Source organism: Camelus bactrianus, chromosome 6 (genome assembly GCF_048773025.1).
Source record: "Camelus bactrianus isolate YW-2024 breed Bactrian camel chromosome 6, ASM4877302v1, whole genome shotgun sequence".
NCBI classification, from domain to species: Eukaryota; Metazoa; Chordata; class Mammalia; order Artiodactyla; family Camelidae; genus Camelus; species Camelus bactrianus.
In genome coordinates, this window is record NC_133544.1 from 14,086,126 (window position 1) to 14,100,862 (window position 14,737).

General features: G+C 35.6%; 1 protein-coding gene and 1 non-coding gene across 3 annotated transcripts in view; both read right to left on the bottom strand.

Moving 5' to 3' along the window:
* Window positions 1-1,144: 1,144 nt before the first annotated feature.
* SPATA7 (spermatogenesis associated 7) overlaps window positions 1,145-14,737 on the bottom strand; it is a 32,620-nt gene continuing 19,027 nt past the window's right edge. For both annotated transcript variants that reach the window (XM_010968672.3, XM_010968671.3), the window contains 7 exons: window positions 11,396-11,871; window positions 10,213-10,279; window positions 8,438-8,553; window positions 6,198-6,251; window positions 4,824-4,901; window positions 2,016-2,073; window positions 1,145-1,760 (listed from right to left, as the gene is read on the bottom strand). In XM_010968672.3, coding sequence (XP_010966974.1) covers window positions 1,200-1,760; window positions 2,016-2,073; window positions 4,824-4,901; window positions 6,198-6,251; window positions 8,438-8,553; window positions 10,213-10,279; window positions 11,396-11,871 — 1,410 coding nt within the window. In that variant the 3' untranslated portion in view covers window positions 1,145-1,199. The remainder of the gene's footprint in view (window positions 1,761-2,015; window positions 2,074-4,823; window positions 4,902-6,197; window positions 6,252-8,437; window positions 8,554-10,212; window positions 10,280-11,395; window positions 11,872-14,737) is intronic.
* LOC123612471 (small nucleolar RNA SNORA43) lies at window positions 8,125-8,258 on the bottom strand. Its single transcript, XR_006719740.1, has one exon. It is a non-coding gene; the product is annotated as a small nucleolar RNA SNORA43 (small nucleolar RNA).

Sequence of the window (14,737 nt, forward strand, 5' to 3'; positions counted from 1 at the left end):
AGAAGTGGGATACTTGGAAGCAATCACTAAGTTTTTAGATGAACATTTGGGTTAGCATCATTATTCCATTTCATCTTTTTACCCTCCATGGCGGATAGGCGTGAAACTTTGCATGTAACAGGCACTCAAATATTGTTACATTATTGTGAGTGGTTAAAAAGATGTAAGTACAGAAGAGTATTCTGAGACATGATTGAATATGAAGGACCCCATTCATGGACTACAAGGGCAAGGGGAGGGTGTCAAACTGAGCCTGGTAGAATGTGTGCCTTCACAGGAAGGGATGATGTTTCAGGTATCTGACAGGCCATCCTAGCTGGTAACTAGAAAGGCCTTGAGGTTTTAGGTATTGCAGGAAAGTGAGAAAACAGAAGTTAAAGGTACTGTAGAGAAGGCTTACTGTTTCAAGATCCACTCTAGATCATAGACCCTTTCCCACTGCCTACAAAATCACTGATGTCTGGGTAAAGTACGTTCCCCTGAAAAGTAACTTTAGAAATTGTGGCCATCTTATCCCAAGGAGGCCCCAGTGATTCTCACCTTTGGCATTCACACCCTTGTATTCTACCTCTTAAGTGTGGGCGGGACCTGTGACTTGCTTTTAACCAAGAGAATGTAGCAAAGGTGATGGAAGTCATTCCTGTGATCACATTACGTTACTGTCATTCCTGTGATCACATTATGTTACTGTGTTGTTTCATGAGACTCCATCTTGCTAGCAGACTCTCGCTCGTTCTCCTGTGAGCTGCCCGTGGAGGGGGCCAAGTGGCAGGGAATGGTGGGCAGACCCTAGTTGCTGAGGGCAGCCAATAGCCATGGCCAGAAAGAAACTAAAGCCCTCAAATCTATAGCTACAAGGAAAGAAATTCTGTCAACAATCTGAAAAGAATTTGGAAGCAGAATCTACCCCCAGTCAAGCTTCCAGATGAGACCATAGCACCAACTGACATTCGGCTTGTAGGCGTCTGAGACCAAGAACGGAGGACCCAGCTAAGCCGTGCTTAGACTCCTGATTCAAAGAAACCATGGGATAAGTAATACATGTGTGTTGTTTTAAGCTGCTAAGTTTATAGAAATTTATTATACAAGATAGAAAATGAACATAGAAATCTTAATATATAAAAGAAAAAAAGAGTAAAAGGAATATTGAATTATTGGCCATTTGGAATATTTATTAATGACGATCAAACATCCAAAGATTAGTCCTCAATGCTCATTTCCATGATTTTAAGAGTTGGTGCTTCCATGTCCTGATTATCATCTTCGATACTGCACAGCTGAATAGATGGGCAGAGTGCTGTGCTAAGACAGCACAATTCATTTGACGTCTCAACCTTTTCAGTGTCACTGTCGCCTTCAATGACATTCACAGAGGTTTCTTGGTCTAGTAAACTGTCTGACATACTTGCATTTTTTTCACCCCAAATTGAAGTTCCAAGATTTGTTTCATCATTCACCTGTTGAATTATAACCCCTTCTGAGTACTTTGATTTATAGACGGGCAGGAAAAATTCACCCGGTGAGGAGACTGTCTCGTTCTCTTCCTTTGGTACAGACAATAACATATTCAAAGCTTTTTGGTATTCTTGACGCTCCTGTTTAATGGCTAAATCTTGTTCATTTTTACATTCATTTTGTTCTGAATTCTCAGTTTTTTCAAAATCAAGCAACATATCAACATCATCTAGCTTTAGTGAGTTTTCCTTGGACACACAGCCTAAGTCCACCTTGAGGATGTGTAGCAGGTGGCGCATTTTTGCCTAGAATAAAGAGACGTGAATAATTATATTAATTAAGCTAGTGAAACTGAATTACTTTTGTCCGCAGTGCTCCAAGTCTCAGAAGAATTAATACTTCTTCCACACTCTGTGCCTGCACCCCCACCCCGCCAATACACATGAAAATTGCAAGGGAAAAAAAGTGCTTGTTTTTAATGTATTCTCTGAGAGTATGGTAAAACTTTAAATTCTTTCGATATTAGATTTTTTATAATAAAGTTCTAAAGAAAGACAAACCTCCTCCAAATGATGTTTATTTTGCTTTATATGTCTCTCAAATAGTCGTTCTAGAAACCTACAAATGATAAATAAAAATGTTAATGTCTCAATATCAGGAAATCAACTGAATATAAAATAGCCATGCAATAACTAAACTACTAAAGGTTGGAAAATATGTTTTAGATTACCTTTTTCTTTTCTAAAGATGAGCACTGTCCCTGTTCTGTCAAGTTCTCCGATTTGGAAGCTAGTATGACTGCCACTATGTGTAATTTATGTAACAGACGCCAGTGTTTCTGAAAGATCGCATGCTACTTAACACTTCTGTGAATAAAATATTTTACAGAAAGTTCCCCCAACCCCCTGCACACACCATGAAACTTTTTTTTCTCATTTGTACACAAACACCAAAAGCCTTTCTCCCTCCCTTTCTCTTTCACAGACAAACCACCTCTAAAACCAAACAATTCTCTTATAAAGAATTACTTTACAATGCTTCCTAAATTATACTTAAAAAAAATTCCACTGATGGTAAATTCACATAACCTAAAAGTTATCACTTATAAGTACCACTAAGTGCTAGACATTTGTGTTGGACACATGGTAATCATTATACCTCTAATCATGACCAATACTGAAAGAGAAAGTGTTATAAAATCCATTTTAAAGATGAGAAACGACATCCCTAAGATGATGGCTTCCCCTCCCCCAAGGTCACAAGCTATTAAGGAATTTAACCCAGACGAGCCTGCCTCCAGACACATTCTTTCAGCTCTACCACGCCTGTCCAGCTATCACAGGAGTGTTACCAATTGGTTTCTTGAAAAACAACTCACTTGTTACCATTTATTATTATCAATGAAGTTATGAGCCAACCTTAGATTTTTTGTTTTGTTTTGAATTATTTTGCAATTTTTAAAAAGCCCAAGAAATCTATATTTTATATTTTACAACTATCATTGATGTTTTAGACTATTCGCTTCTAGGCATTTTTTTATGCATGTTTATTTCTTTACCAAAATTGGGATTAAACAGTACATACTGTTTTGATACCTGTATTGTTTTTTCTAATCAATTATATATTTTGAACATCTCCATGTATCAATAAATTCACTTTTACATCATCATTTTAAATCTCTGAACAGAACTTAGTATTATAAATATTCTACAATTTATTCAACCAAATCTTTACTATTCAATCTGTAGCCTGATTCCATTTTTTGATGTACTATAAAAAATGCCACAATAAACAGCCTTGTAATCTAAAAAAAAAAAGTGAGTTTTTTAAAACAAAAATACATGTTTTTCATGTGAACTTTTTTGTTTTTGTTTCAGCTTCTAACCTTTTTTGATTTACAGTTGGAATCTTAATATTTTTGTTATTTTTGTGGTAAAAAAATAACAAAAACTTTACCATTTTAATTATAAAATTTACAGTTCAGTAGTGTTACGTATATTTACACTGTTGTGAAACAGATCAAAAGAAATTTTTCATCTTGCAAATCTGAAACTACAACCCATTATGCATTTTTAGCCAATTTTTTAAAATGAAAGGGGTAAATAGAATTACCATCAAAAATTTAGGCTTTTTGGTGTAGCTTTTTATACTAATAATGAAAATGTTTGCCTTAATTTAAAAGCTTCATATAGAAACAGAAATAATTCATTAGAAATGTCTGCACTTGACATATGATGACAGGGAAAGTACGCAAGATACACATAATGGGGTCCTATGATCCTTATCATAAAGTGTTATCTAAATAAACTTTAGCCAAATAAATGTTCAGGCTGGCTCAGGACCACACAGTTTCCTTAAGTTATACAATACTAACCTGGTTTTCCAAACTTCCCCTTTCACTCACAGTGTGCCAGCCTAACCTTTAATTTGTCCTCCTGTTACTACTAACAGTTGTAACAAACAAGCTTACTTTGGATTCTCATGAGTTTCAAACACGAAAACCAGATGATGGATCTTTGCAAATAAGAAGCAAAAATTCAGTTTCCTAGTCTTATAAACTAAGAAATATATTAATATTTTTGGCTTGTTTCTTTGTAGACTGTATGGGATTTTTACATGGATGATAATGTCATCTGTGAATAAAGACAATTTAACTTTTTTCTTTCAAATACCTTTTTTTTTTTTGTGATAGGTTTTTGAAACTGAGGTAATATAACCACATTATATTAGTTTCAGGTGTACAACATAATGATTTGAATTTATATATTGCAGAATGTTCATCATAGTAAGTCCAGTTAACATTTGTCACCATATATAGTTACAAGAAAATTTCTTCTTGTAACGAGAACTTTTAAGATCTATTCTCTCAGCAACTTTCAAATATGTAATACGGCGTTAACTGTAGTCACCATGCTGTACATTATATCCCCATGACTTCTTTATATTATAACTGGAAGTTTGTACCTTTTGACTCCCTTCAACCATTTCCCCCACCTCCTAGCCCCTGCCTCTGGCAACCACCAATCTGTTCTCTGTATCTAAGGGAAATGAACAGAAGCTCTATTCTTTTCTATAACTCCCTCAAACTGTGAACTCTCCTTAGAATATGAATTACATATTCTTTACAATTTACTATCAATTATAAGAAAATGGTCCCCTATGAAATCAATATAATTTTCATTTCCTGACATGTGAAAAAACTTTAAAAAATTAACCTCAAATGTTGGCACAACATTTTAAAATGACTATAACTCAATAAAAAAATGTAAAAACAAAAACCACACAAAACAAAACAAAAAAATTAACATCAAATGAAGAGTATTCAATGTATTGTTCAACCACTATAATATAATTTTAAAAAATCTAACCTGTTTGAAAATAAACCAAGTTTCAAAATTTCTTCTGTTACATCTTCAATGAAACTTAGATACAACAGTTCTTCTTCACTGTGAAGGAAAAGCAATATACAGCATAAAAATTATTGCTTACTTACTCTAAAAACTATAGGGAACAGGAGTACATAATTAGAAATAGTGGGGTATTATAAAATAAACATGTCTATAGTCTTGAAGCATGCAAGGATAGTTATTAAAGATGAGAACATATTCCCTATTAGAATAAAATTTCATAGATATCTACAACATGCATCAAGCAGTAAAGGATAAGCAGGGGTTAAACAAAACAGAAAGCACCTGGGGCAAGAGGCCAAATAAGTGTGATCCCCTGGGGGCACCTGTTCCCAACAAGCATTTTAAATGTACTCTGGCTCCTAACCATGTCCTGCAACAGGGGTGTGAACCTCTCTGCATGGTTCTTGCAGGAAGGGAAAGAGTAAAGTCATTCAGAGAAGCAGGAACTTCATTTGTGAAATCCTCTACTGATCCTAAGGAGAGCATTTTATTTTAAGATTGGGAAATTTATTGAGCAGAAAAAAAAATTTTTTTCTCAAAATGTTTGGAGATGAGCAAAAATATTCTAATAGAAAAACCTGTGTGCATTAATATAGTGACAATTTTTAATTACTTGGACATATTTCTCTGTTATACTATTTTATGAGATAACTGTATTTTAGTAGCCATTATAAGAAAATTAGGATACTATTATAAGTTTGATTTTAATTAGCTAAAATCAGTAAATTGATAGAAAATATAAATAGCAAGCAATTACTCAATTACTGAATAAATAAATATAAGGGGAAGAGTTAATTAGCAAATCAAATAGAATATTAAAAGGTTGCATAAAATTATGCTTTCAAGCAGATTCACAGGCAGCAACTTTGAGAATAAATGAAACTATAACAATAGATTATTTTCCCTAAAAAACAACGCAGCTTAACTAAAACAACATTAAAACCTAGAAGTATAGTATTTGCAGAACACTGGTGAGGTTAGAAAGCTCCAGGAAGGGTATCCTGAACTACCAAAAGCCTGCATTTCTCTCAAACTCATCTTTATTAGTTTTTATTATTTTTATTTATAAAAATCAAAATGATGAGTACTAATTATAAAAAAGCAGATTATTAACTTAGGGACAAAGTTCCACTGGACATAAAAATGAAGTTATTAATAATTATTTCAGAAAATTCTGGTCATTTTCTCAAATTTAGTATGTATTACATGATTGAACCCAAAAGCTGGTTGTAAAGAGATTAGTGTTCAATCCTAACTTATTTAATAATAATTTGTGTGATTCTTAATTGCTGATTTCCACTAAGCAAAATGAAGAGGTCAAAAAGAACTTACTCAGAATAGATTTTTCTCTCTGAAGGAGGCTGCAGGGAATATTGACATACTGCCCTGGAAAGGGAGAATTAGAATATTTTAACAAAACAATGATTGGCATACAATAAGCGTTTAAGATTATCTTGATGATCTGATCTGATCTTCAGAACAACCCTGTCAGATACACTAGGTAGGTATTATTTTTCCCACTTACTAAACAGTTCACCAAGGGGCAGAAAGGCTAAGTAACTTGCCAAGGTCATGTGTCAGTAAGTAGCAAAGACAGATTTTTAAATTAGTCTTCTAATTATAAATTCACAGTCCTTTTTTAAAACTGTACTATGAAACTTACCTTGTAGAAACAATTATCAATTTGACTAAGATAAAAACATAAATGATGTTGGAAACATACTTCCCTATGGAAAAAATTTTAAGCTAGTCATTATGATAAATTCTGTCATTACACAGTTACGTCATCACTCGTTAATGCCAAGCTTTCTATTCAGGTATATTCAGTTACAACACTTTGCGTCTTTGAGGTAGAAACTACCAGGGAAGATAAACATCCCTTCTTTCCATCGTTCTCTATGTTCACTGCGCACTGGCTCCACCAGCTCAGGAGAGCCTCTGAAGTTATGAGCACTAAAGCATCGTGAATTTCAAGACAGAGTAGTTAGCAACGAACCACTCCCCCAACACCCTCCTTCCCCCCAAAGTTCTGCCAGGCAGGTGAGATCTCCGTAAGGCCAGGCCCGAGGGCAGATGTAGTTCCTGAGGGAACGTGCATGCTTGCCTTCTGGCCTGCTGTAGGATGCCTCATTCTTGCCCTCTTTAGTCGTTTTTTCCTTCCACCTCCTTCATCTCACATGCAAGTGCTGACACTGGAAATGCATTTGACAGCTGAAGCTATCAAAGGCATTTTTTAGGTTCTATACTACCTGCTAAACTATCACTTTTATTTAGGTGCAGTGCACCATAATTACTAAACATGATGAATCATTAAAAAAAAGTGCCTCCTCTACAAAGCATGTATAGATAAAGCACTAGCATGTGATGGATGTTCAAAATCACAAATGATGGAATCTCCAATGGTAAGGTTCTTCAGTACGACGTGTGCCATGTAAACTGGTTTGCATCACTGCTGGATGATCTGTCTAGGGAGAAATCCTTTCTCATATACGAGTAGTGATGATAAATAATACAAAGCCAGTGCCCCTTTTCCCTTTATTAATGAATTGACAAAATGAATTCATTTAAACTTTTCTTTTTTTTTCTGAGACATGGAATCTCATCAGTGAATCCCCCTAAACCATGTTTTTCTACAGCAGGTTTGTCAACCTCAGCCCTGCCAGCACGGGGACCCCCTTCCCTCCTGCCCACTGCCACACACCCTGGGAGGGACACGCTGGTTGAGAGCCAGTCACCTATAGCTTTTGTTCGACCCTCAACAGCAAACTGAGCCCTCCACCTGACAGGGGGCCACGGCCCCCTCCGCCCCCCAGGGCCCTGGTCTGGATGATCATTTATAGGGTTATGGTTGGTCCATCGACGGGCTCCACACAGGGGCCTGACCTCTGCCTCACCCACAGGGCAAATGCCAGGCGTGACCCTTTGGCGCTCCTTCCAGAATGACCAAACCGTCTCTTGCTCCTTGTCAAGGGTCTTCACAGCACAAGTGCTCATGGACCAGGTGGCTCCAGACCCCGCACAGGAAGTAATGGGTCTGGACAGGACACAGGCCACTGATACCGGCTCAGTGGCTCTCAGGCAGGGAAGCAGGTCACACCTGCCCAACTCTTTCTTCTACAAAGTCTCCCCCAGATAGACCTACTGAATGACTGAAGGAGACCCTCTCTGAGTCAATCCCACTGTGCCCGAAGCTTGCCACGTGCTCATATATCTCATTTAATCCTCACAACGAGCCTTCCTCTATGGAAGAAGAAAATCGTACTGTCCGGCTACAAACCATTCTTAGTGCCCACTGTTCTGAGCACTGAGCGTAGAAACAGCCGCTTCCTCTGTGCCCCGACGTCACGGGTGCAGCAGGGCAGCTGCATCCGTGGTGCCGGCAGGTCCGCCATCTGTGGGGCAGCAGTTCATTTAAACTTTTGACTACTTACTTTGTAAAAAGTCCTTAGTAAAACTAACAAGGCCACTACCAAACACCTAAGTAGATGAGAGCACGCTATTAAAACAGTACGTGTGCTGCAAAGTCTGAATGTCTGTTACACAGGACAGTTCGATGTGGACAGCTGAAATACCTTGATGCGGAGCACTGAAGAGCACCATCTTTAACCTCGTCCCAGGGTAATTCATGCCCTTGTAAAGGTAAAGGGGTTATTCTTCCTTTGGTATCATATGTCATGCAACTAGATGCCTGGGGATGCAATGAGAAGAATAAATCTTTATGTTGCTTCAAAAATCATGAAAGCAGAAATAAAGCAAAAGAGCAAAAATTTCTAAAAATAGTCAAGGAAAGAGAGTACAGATACTTAGTAGATTAAAGTGACTGGCATATTAGAACAAAGCATGTTTTAGAATATATTTCCATACAATCAATACTTTTTTCTTAATTTAAAATAAAACAATTTCTAATATTTTATTGAGGAACATATTAAATGACATTTAAGAATTACCACAAATAAACATGTAAAGAGAAAATGAAGCAAATTTGTTAAGATTTAAGTAAACTGGAGAGAAAATACCCTATTATTCAAAAATTCAAATAGTCCATCTGTTCAAATGCCAACCTATCAAATATGTAAAAGCAATGGTAGCTACGGCAGTCTGAACAATAACATTAACAAACAAAAGTAATGGCAGCTTACTTTTATAGAACCCTTACAAGGGGCCACATAACTATGCCAAGCATTTACTTGCACCATCAGATTTAATCTTTACAATGCTAATTTATGTGTAGTGTTTTAATTTTAAAAATGCTGTGAAAATGCTGGTCTATCTACTGCAGCTAATAATCTACTAGCTTCCTCAGTAGACTGCTGGTGATACTGATTACAGAATAAGGGGACACACTGTTTTCTTACAGGGTTATGGATAAACATTTGGGGCACAATAAAAGTGGACTTCCGCTTTAGTTTAGTTAGAGCTAACCCTCTTCCTAAATCTCTAGCTAGTCCTAAGTATCATTTATGAAGCCCGGGTGAGACCAAGTACTTTACCTACAACGTTCATTCCTTCCAATGACCCTGCATATTAAGTACAGTGTTTACAGATGTGGAAAGTCAGCTCTCAGAGAAACTGATTTGTCCTTGGGCCTTAAAGGGCAGAATCCTATGTTAATAGCTATTAATGGCTGAGATGGCAACCTACGATCCTCTACCCATTTCCAGAAGGGGAGAGGGAAGTTGAGTGTGCTTATATTTTATTCTTCTATCTCTGACTCTGCTTGACATTTTAATAGACAATCATTTTCACAAACAATAAATTTAAACTAGGATGCAGGTATATATGAGTAATACCCCCCAAATAAAAATAATCAGTTTATCACAAAGTCTGTAATATTTTAAAAGAAATGATTGCTAAATATTCAAAATACAAACACTAAAAAGGAGCTTTATGCTCTTAGAAAAAAGTAAAAGCAAGCATAAGAGAATGATATCCACCTATTCTTATAAAATGTGTAATTTCTAATAATATAATCACTGGCAATTCTTTAAAAAGAATTACAGGCATAGAAGTGAAAATAACTTCTATACAACTTCTCTGGCTCCTTTAGTGATCCCAGTATGCATCTCTGAAAAGAACACGTAAGGTATTTTATTCATCCACCCATCCATCCATCCAGCCAACCAACCATCTAGAAGAGATGCTAACAACAAGTAGTTTTTCAGATTGGGCAGGGTCTATCGGGCCACCCACAGAGAGCTATCACCACTCGTCAACAGGCAATGCTTCTGTGCACTGGCCAGATCATACACAAAATTTTATTCTTCAGTCCAAACAGCTATATATACCATATTAAGTTAAAGCAGCTATAATTCTAACGTGGAACACAAAGAGATCTCATGTTTATTACCTGCTTTATGTTCACTTCTGAATCTGTGAAGTTCTTAATTTCAACTGTCTCAAAATCACATTTAAAGCTGTAATATTTTAAAAGAAATTATTGTTAAACCTTCAAAATATAAACACTGTGATAATGAACTTAACTGTCTAGAAAAAATAAACTCAAACATGAGAGATGGAATTCATCTATTCTTATAAAATGTGATTTTTAACTATATAATCAGGAAATAGATACAACTTGGATTATATATGCTTTTTCCTTTTTTTTTTTGAGTAACAGCTAGATTTCAGTTGGATAAAATGGGACTAGGGAAATGGTAACTATTTTCTTCAAAAAGCTGTCATAAATCTAATCAGAAAATTATATGTTATACTTGCTTTCCTTATTTCTTCCTCACTTGAAAAGTTCTACCATTAGATTCAATTCCTTAATTCTTTGATTAAATGTATATAGACTGATCTTACTATACCCAGAGAAAAGAACGCTGGACATAAATTGCTTTTTTACTTTTTAAAATAATTAAAACCTAGTACCAGATAAATATCTGTTTCTATGACACAAGGAAAAACAATCACAAATTTGCTAACCCTCAGTACTTTATGAGATTTGTTTCTTTCTTCAATCATTTGGCAACCTTTAATGAAAATTCATTATGTGCCAGGTACTAGTGTATACAGAATAGTGAGGCAAATTATACTCAATTTCCAGAAATCACCCCAATTGTCTATATTATACCTGGGGAGACGCTGCTGAATATTTGCAGGGAAGGGAGCACATAAGTAGTCAGACAAATAATTGCTTTTCCTCCCTTTCTACAGTCCACTGTTTTGCCATTTCTAACATAAATCAATAGACATACAGAAATGCTGTCTGATGACATATTTTAAAGATTCTCTGAAAGTATATTTAAAAACATACACAAGTTCTAGTAGCATGTTTGAAACAAAAAGTTTAAAGACGTACCATTCATGTTTATAAGGTACTTGACAAGTTTAATAGCTATTTTTTCAACAATTTCTGATAGTTCTAGTGATGTGTGCAGAAGGGAAAGTCACATTAATCTCATTCCGATCAAAAGGGCACCACCAGACCTGAAGTCTGGCACATAAGGTACATGATATAAAATAAGGAATATTATTTAGTTTCTACCACATCCTGAAGGATTTACTCTTGACTGTTGTGCATTAATTACCTGCTTAATTCAGTCTGGGTTTCAGCTTCTAACCGCTGATCTGAAAAATCCTTTTTTCTTTTGGCAGGTGTATAATATCGATACTGTGACAGGAAAGATTTTGCTTCTGTTTTTAAAGTGCGTGGGGTGAATGGCAAATGTCTGTTAGAAAAGAGTTCAGAATGTTTATCCAAGAGGTCCCCACTAGGTGCTTTTGAAATAACTAACTGAAACCGGTGGGAATTTGGGAATGTGCCTCTGGGCCCTTTGCCGTAGGAGGTTCCAGAGCATGATTTCCTGGGCCCAGAGGCAGCGTTATCCATGCTGGACAGGGAGGAACTGGAGTTCTTCTCAGCACCATTTGTGAGGACTTTATCGGATTTGGGTAGACTTAGGTGCAGTCTCTCTGAAGAAGTTACCGGTGATCTTGTAAAGGATTGAAATCCACTCACTTCTTCAATTAACATACCATCTTCATCTTGTGGTTCTCCTGAAGGCTAAGAAAATTTGATTTGACAGTCATCAATTACATTTACAAATTCATTTAATTGGGGATCTCCAGATTATATATTAAAAAATGGCTGCTTCAGGGCTCTACAAAGCTAACACATAGGTTCCTGAAGATGTGAGCATTGTATATGAAGTTATATTCAAGGTTTTGAATTATTAATATATAAAAATATAATTTTAAATATAAGCAAGAGTAATCATTTTTTTTCTGAAACTAAAAAAATGATTAATAACATATATCCATATTCATGGTCTTGAACTTGTGTACTGAGGCAGAGCTCAGTTCTGAGTTTCCAAATCAATTGTGAGCACTGATCTCCTCCACCACTGCTGGTGGCAGCATCCGCCCCCTCCTGTCTTCTTGTTGCGGCAATCTTCAGCGCCAGCGATTCCTCTGTGACTTAAAGGCCTGAAGAAATGAAAAGGAACCTCTCTTCACAATGTATGGAGCCCTGATGTAAGTAAATGATACTTTAAATATAATTAAGAAAGATTTATTCCGCAAAAAGTTCATATATGTTTCCTTCTCAACTTATCATGAGTGGGGAAAGCTCTGAAAGGGAAGGTGTTTTGGCCTGCTGTGTTTCTTTTTGGTTTAACTTTATTTCTACAGGGTTTAAGAGCTTTATTTCATAAGGTTTAAGAGCATAGACAATATTTTATTCTTTTACAGACTAGATGCCCAAGTCTTGTCCATGATTCCAGACTTTGTGGACACCTGCGTATCCTTTACAGAACTCTAAGGCACTGTATTAAACAGTAGAGGGGAAGTTACATAGAAGTTTAAAAAACTGAGGTGAAAAAGGCTGATTTAGCCAGTTATATCTGCCCTACAAGCTCATGGGGAGGAAAACAAGAGGAAAATAAACAAGTTGAGTAAGAAAGGAGCTTTCTGTGGAAAAGGTACTGTTATTGCCAATGAGTGGAATAAAAGAAGAATAATAAGAACTTCTATCACTGTTACTGATATGTATGGAGTACATACTATGTGCAAGGTACTGTTCTAATTAATTTACAGATACAACTCATTTAATCATCACGTCAACTTCTGGGTGGTGGTACAAATATTATCTCTGTTTTATAGATGAAGAAACTGAGGTGCAGGTACTCATAGATTTGAATCCAGGTGAGCCTATGCTCTTCCTATTGCATTATATTATCTATTTTACAGACACATTTGAAAATTATACATTTTTAGATTTTTTTTACACCACCAGGAATCTAAAACTGATTTTAACTCCTTTCCTGGTAGTGAACAAGTCACCTAACTTAAGTACTGATTTATCTCAGTACTTAAGTATCTAAGTACTGCAGTAAGGAAATTGCAGATTAACTGGATATTGTAACTACTGTCTAAAATAGGTCAAGTCACCTATTTCCTTTTTAAGTGCTTTCTAACCCTTTCCCAAATATAAGGCAAACCTCAAAGCAACAAAGTATTTTGGCATTAAATTGTGAGTCACTGGGGTACTGTCTGGTTAATAACTTTACCACATTAGGTGTAAAAAGTGCTCCCAAACTAGACTCACACTGCAGCTTACATACAAGAGGAGTCTGGCTCCCCGGGAAGCAATTTCTAAGTATGATCTGAAAAATACTTTAAAGCTATTAAACAGTAATCACAGGAATTATTTACACTTAGGGGAACAACAGTACAAACTGAGATCAGAATAGGCAAAAATGCATAAGGCATTAGACTACCTATGAGAAAATTCTTATCAGTAATGATGAATTTTTAATAAGCAAAATTAAACACCAAAGAAGGTCTTTAAAGGCAAAAAAAAAAGAGCTCATTTGCCTGAAATGAGTGGGAAAATTGTTTTTGAATTAATTGAAGGCATGAAACTTTTCTGTTTCTTCATGTTTTGTAATCCCAACCTTGTATCCTACTTTTTCTTTCCTTGGAAACCAACAGAACACAGTGTAAAATCAACTGTACCAATCTGCTTTTTTGAGATTATATAATTGTTTCCTTTAGCTATGAATATCAGAAAGCTTGGATGGATATAATTTTCACAGAAAATCTGTATCACATTGGTAAATTCACTAAAGTTAAAATAGAAGATCACTGCAAAGTTCTAAAATCAGAAAAGGGTTAATTTTATGTCAGTGGAATAAAAATTCTGGTGGTAATCTGACCACTTTCACTTTCTTATATCATCCTTATAGTTTAATACAATTTATTGTAAACAGTTTCTGTGATTTAAGAATTTATGTAAAGTGATAATCATTGCGCAGTTAACATATGCATGTTTTCATGTCAAGAGTATCTATCCAATATGCAATATTCAATGCAGAACAACTGAGTTTTAATCTTTTTCAGGAATAATATCAGAAGAAAAGGTATACAAAGATTTTCCAACTGTCAGGTCTTAAAACAGTTGAGGAATCAATTCAAGTATAGAATTTATTTAAAAGTTTGATTAACATTTATTTTGCAAAAAGCTTCAAAGTATACTTTATAAAAGAAACTGACAGCTTCTGATTTTCATTGTTTTTAAAATAGATTTATTTAGAAACATGGATTACATTCACATATTCAATTTATCTTAATAGCACACAGTATGTGCTATACTAGTGATGTGAGTGAATAATGAGTAACTGTCTGTGGGGTATAGGGTGTAGACTTGAAAGGTCCTGGGGTGACAGCATGTGAGTCTCAATGTGAGAGAAAAAAGTAGCCCGTATTAGGAGAAAAAGTTTCTGATTACATGATCTCATACATATAGAGCTAGTATGTCCACAGGCTAAAGTTAGCATTTTCTCTTTAATTGAGGAAAAATTTTCAGTATATACAGATTATAACTACAACAGATATCTGTTATTTATTAAACCCATTCCAATGATCAAAAT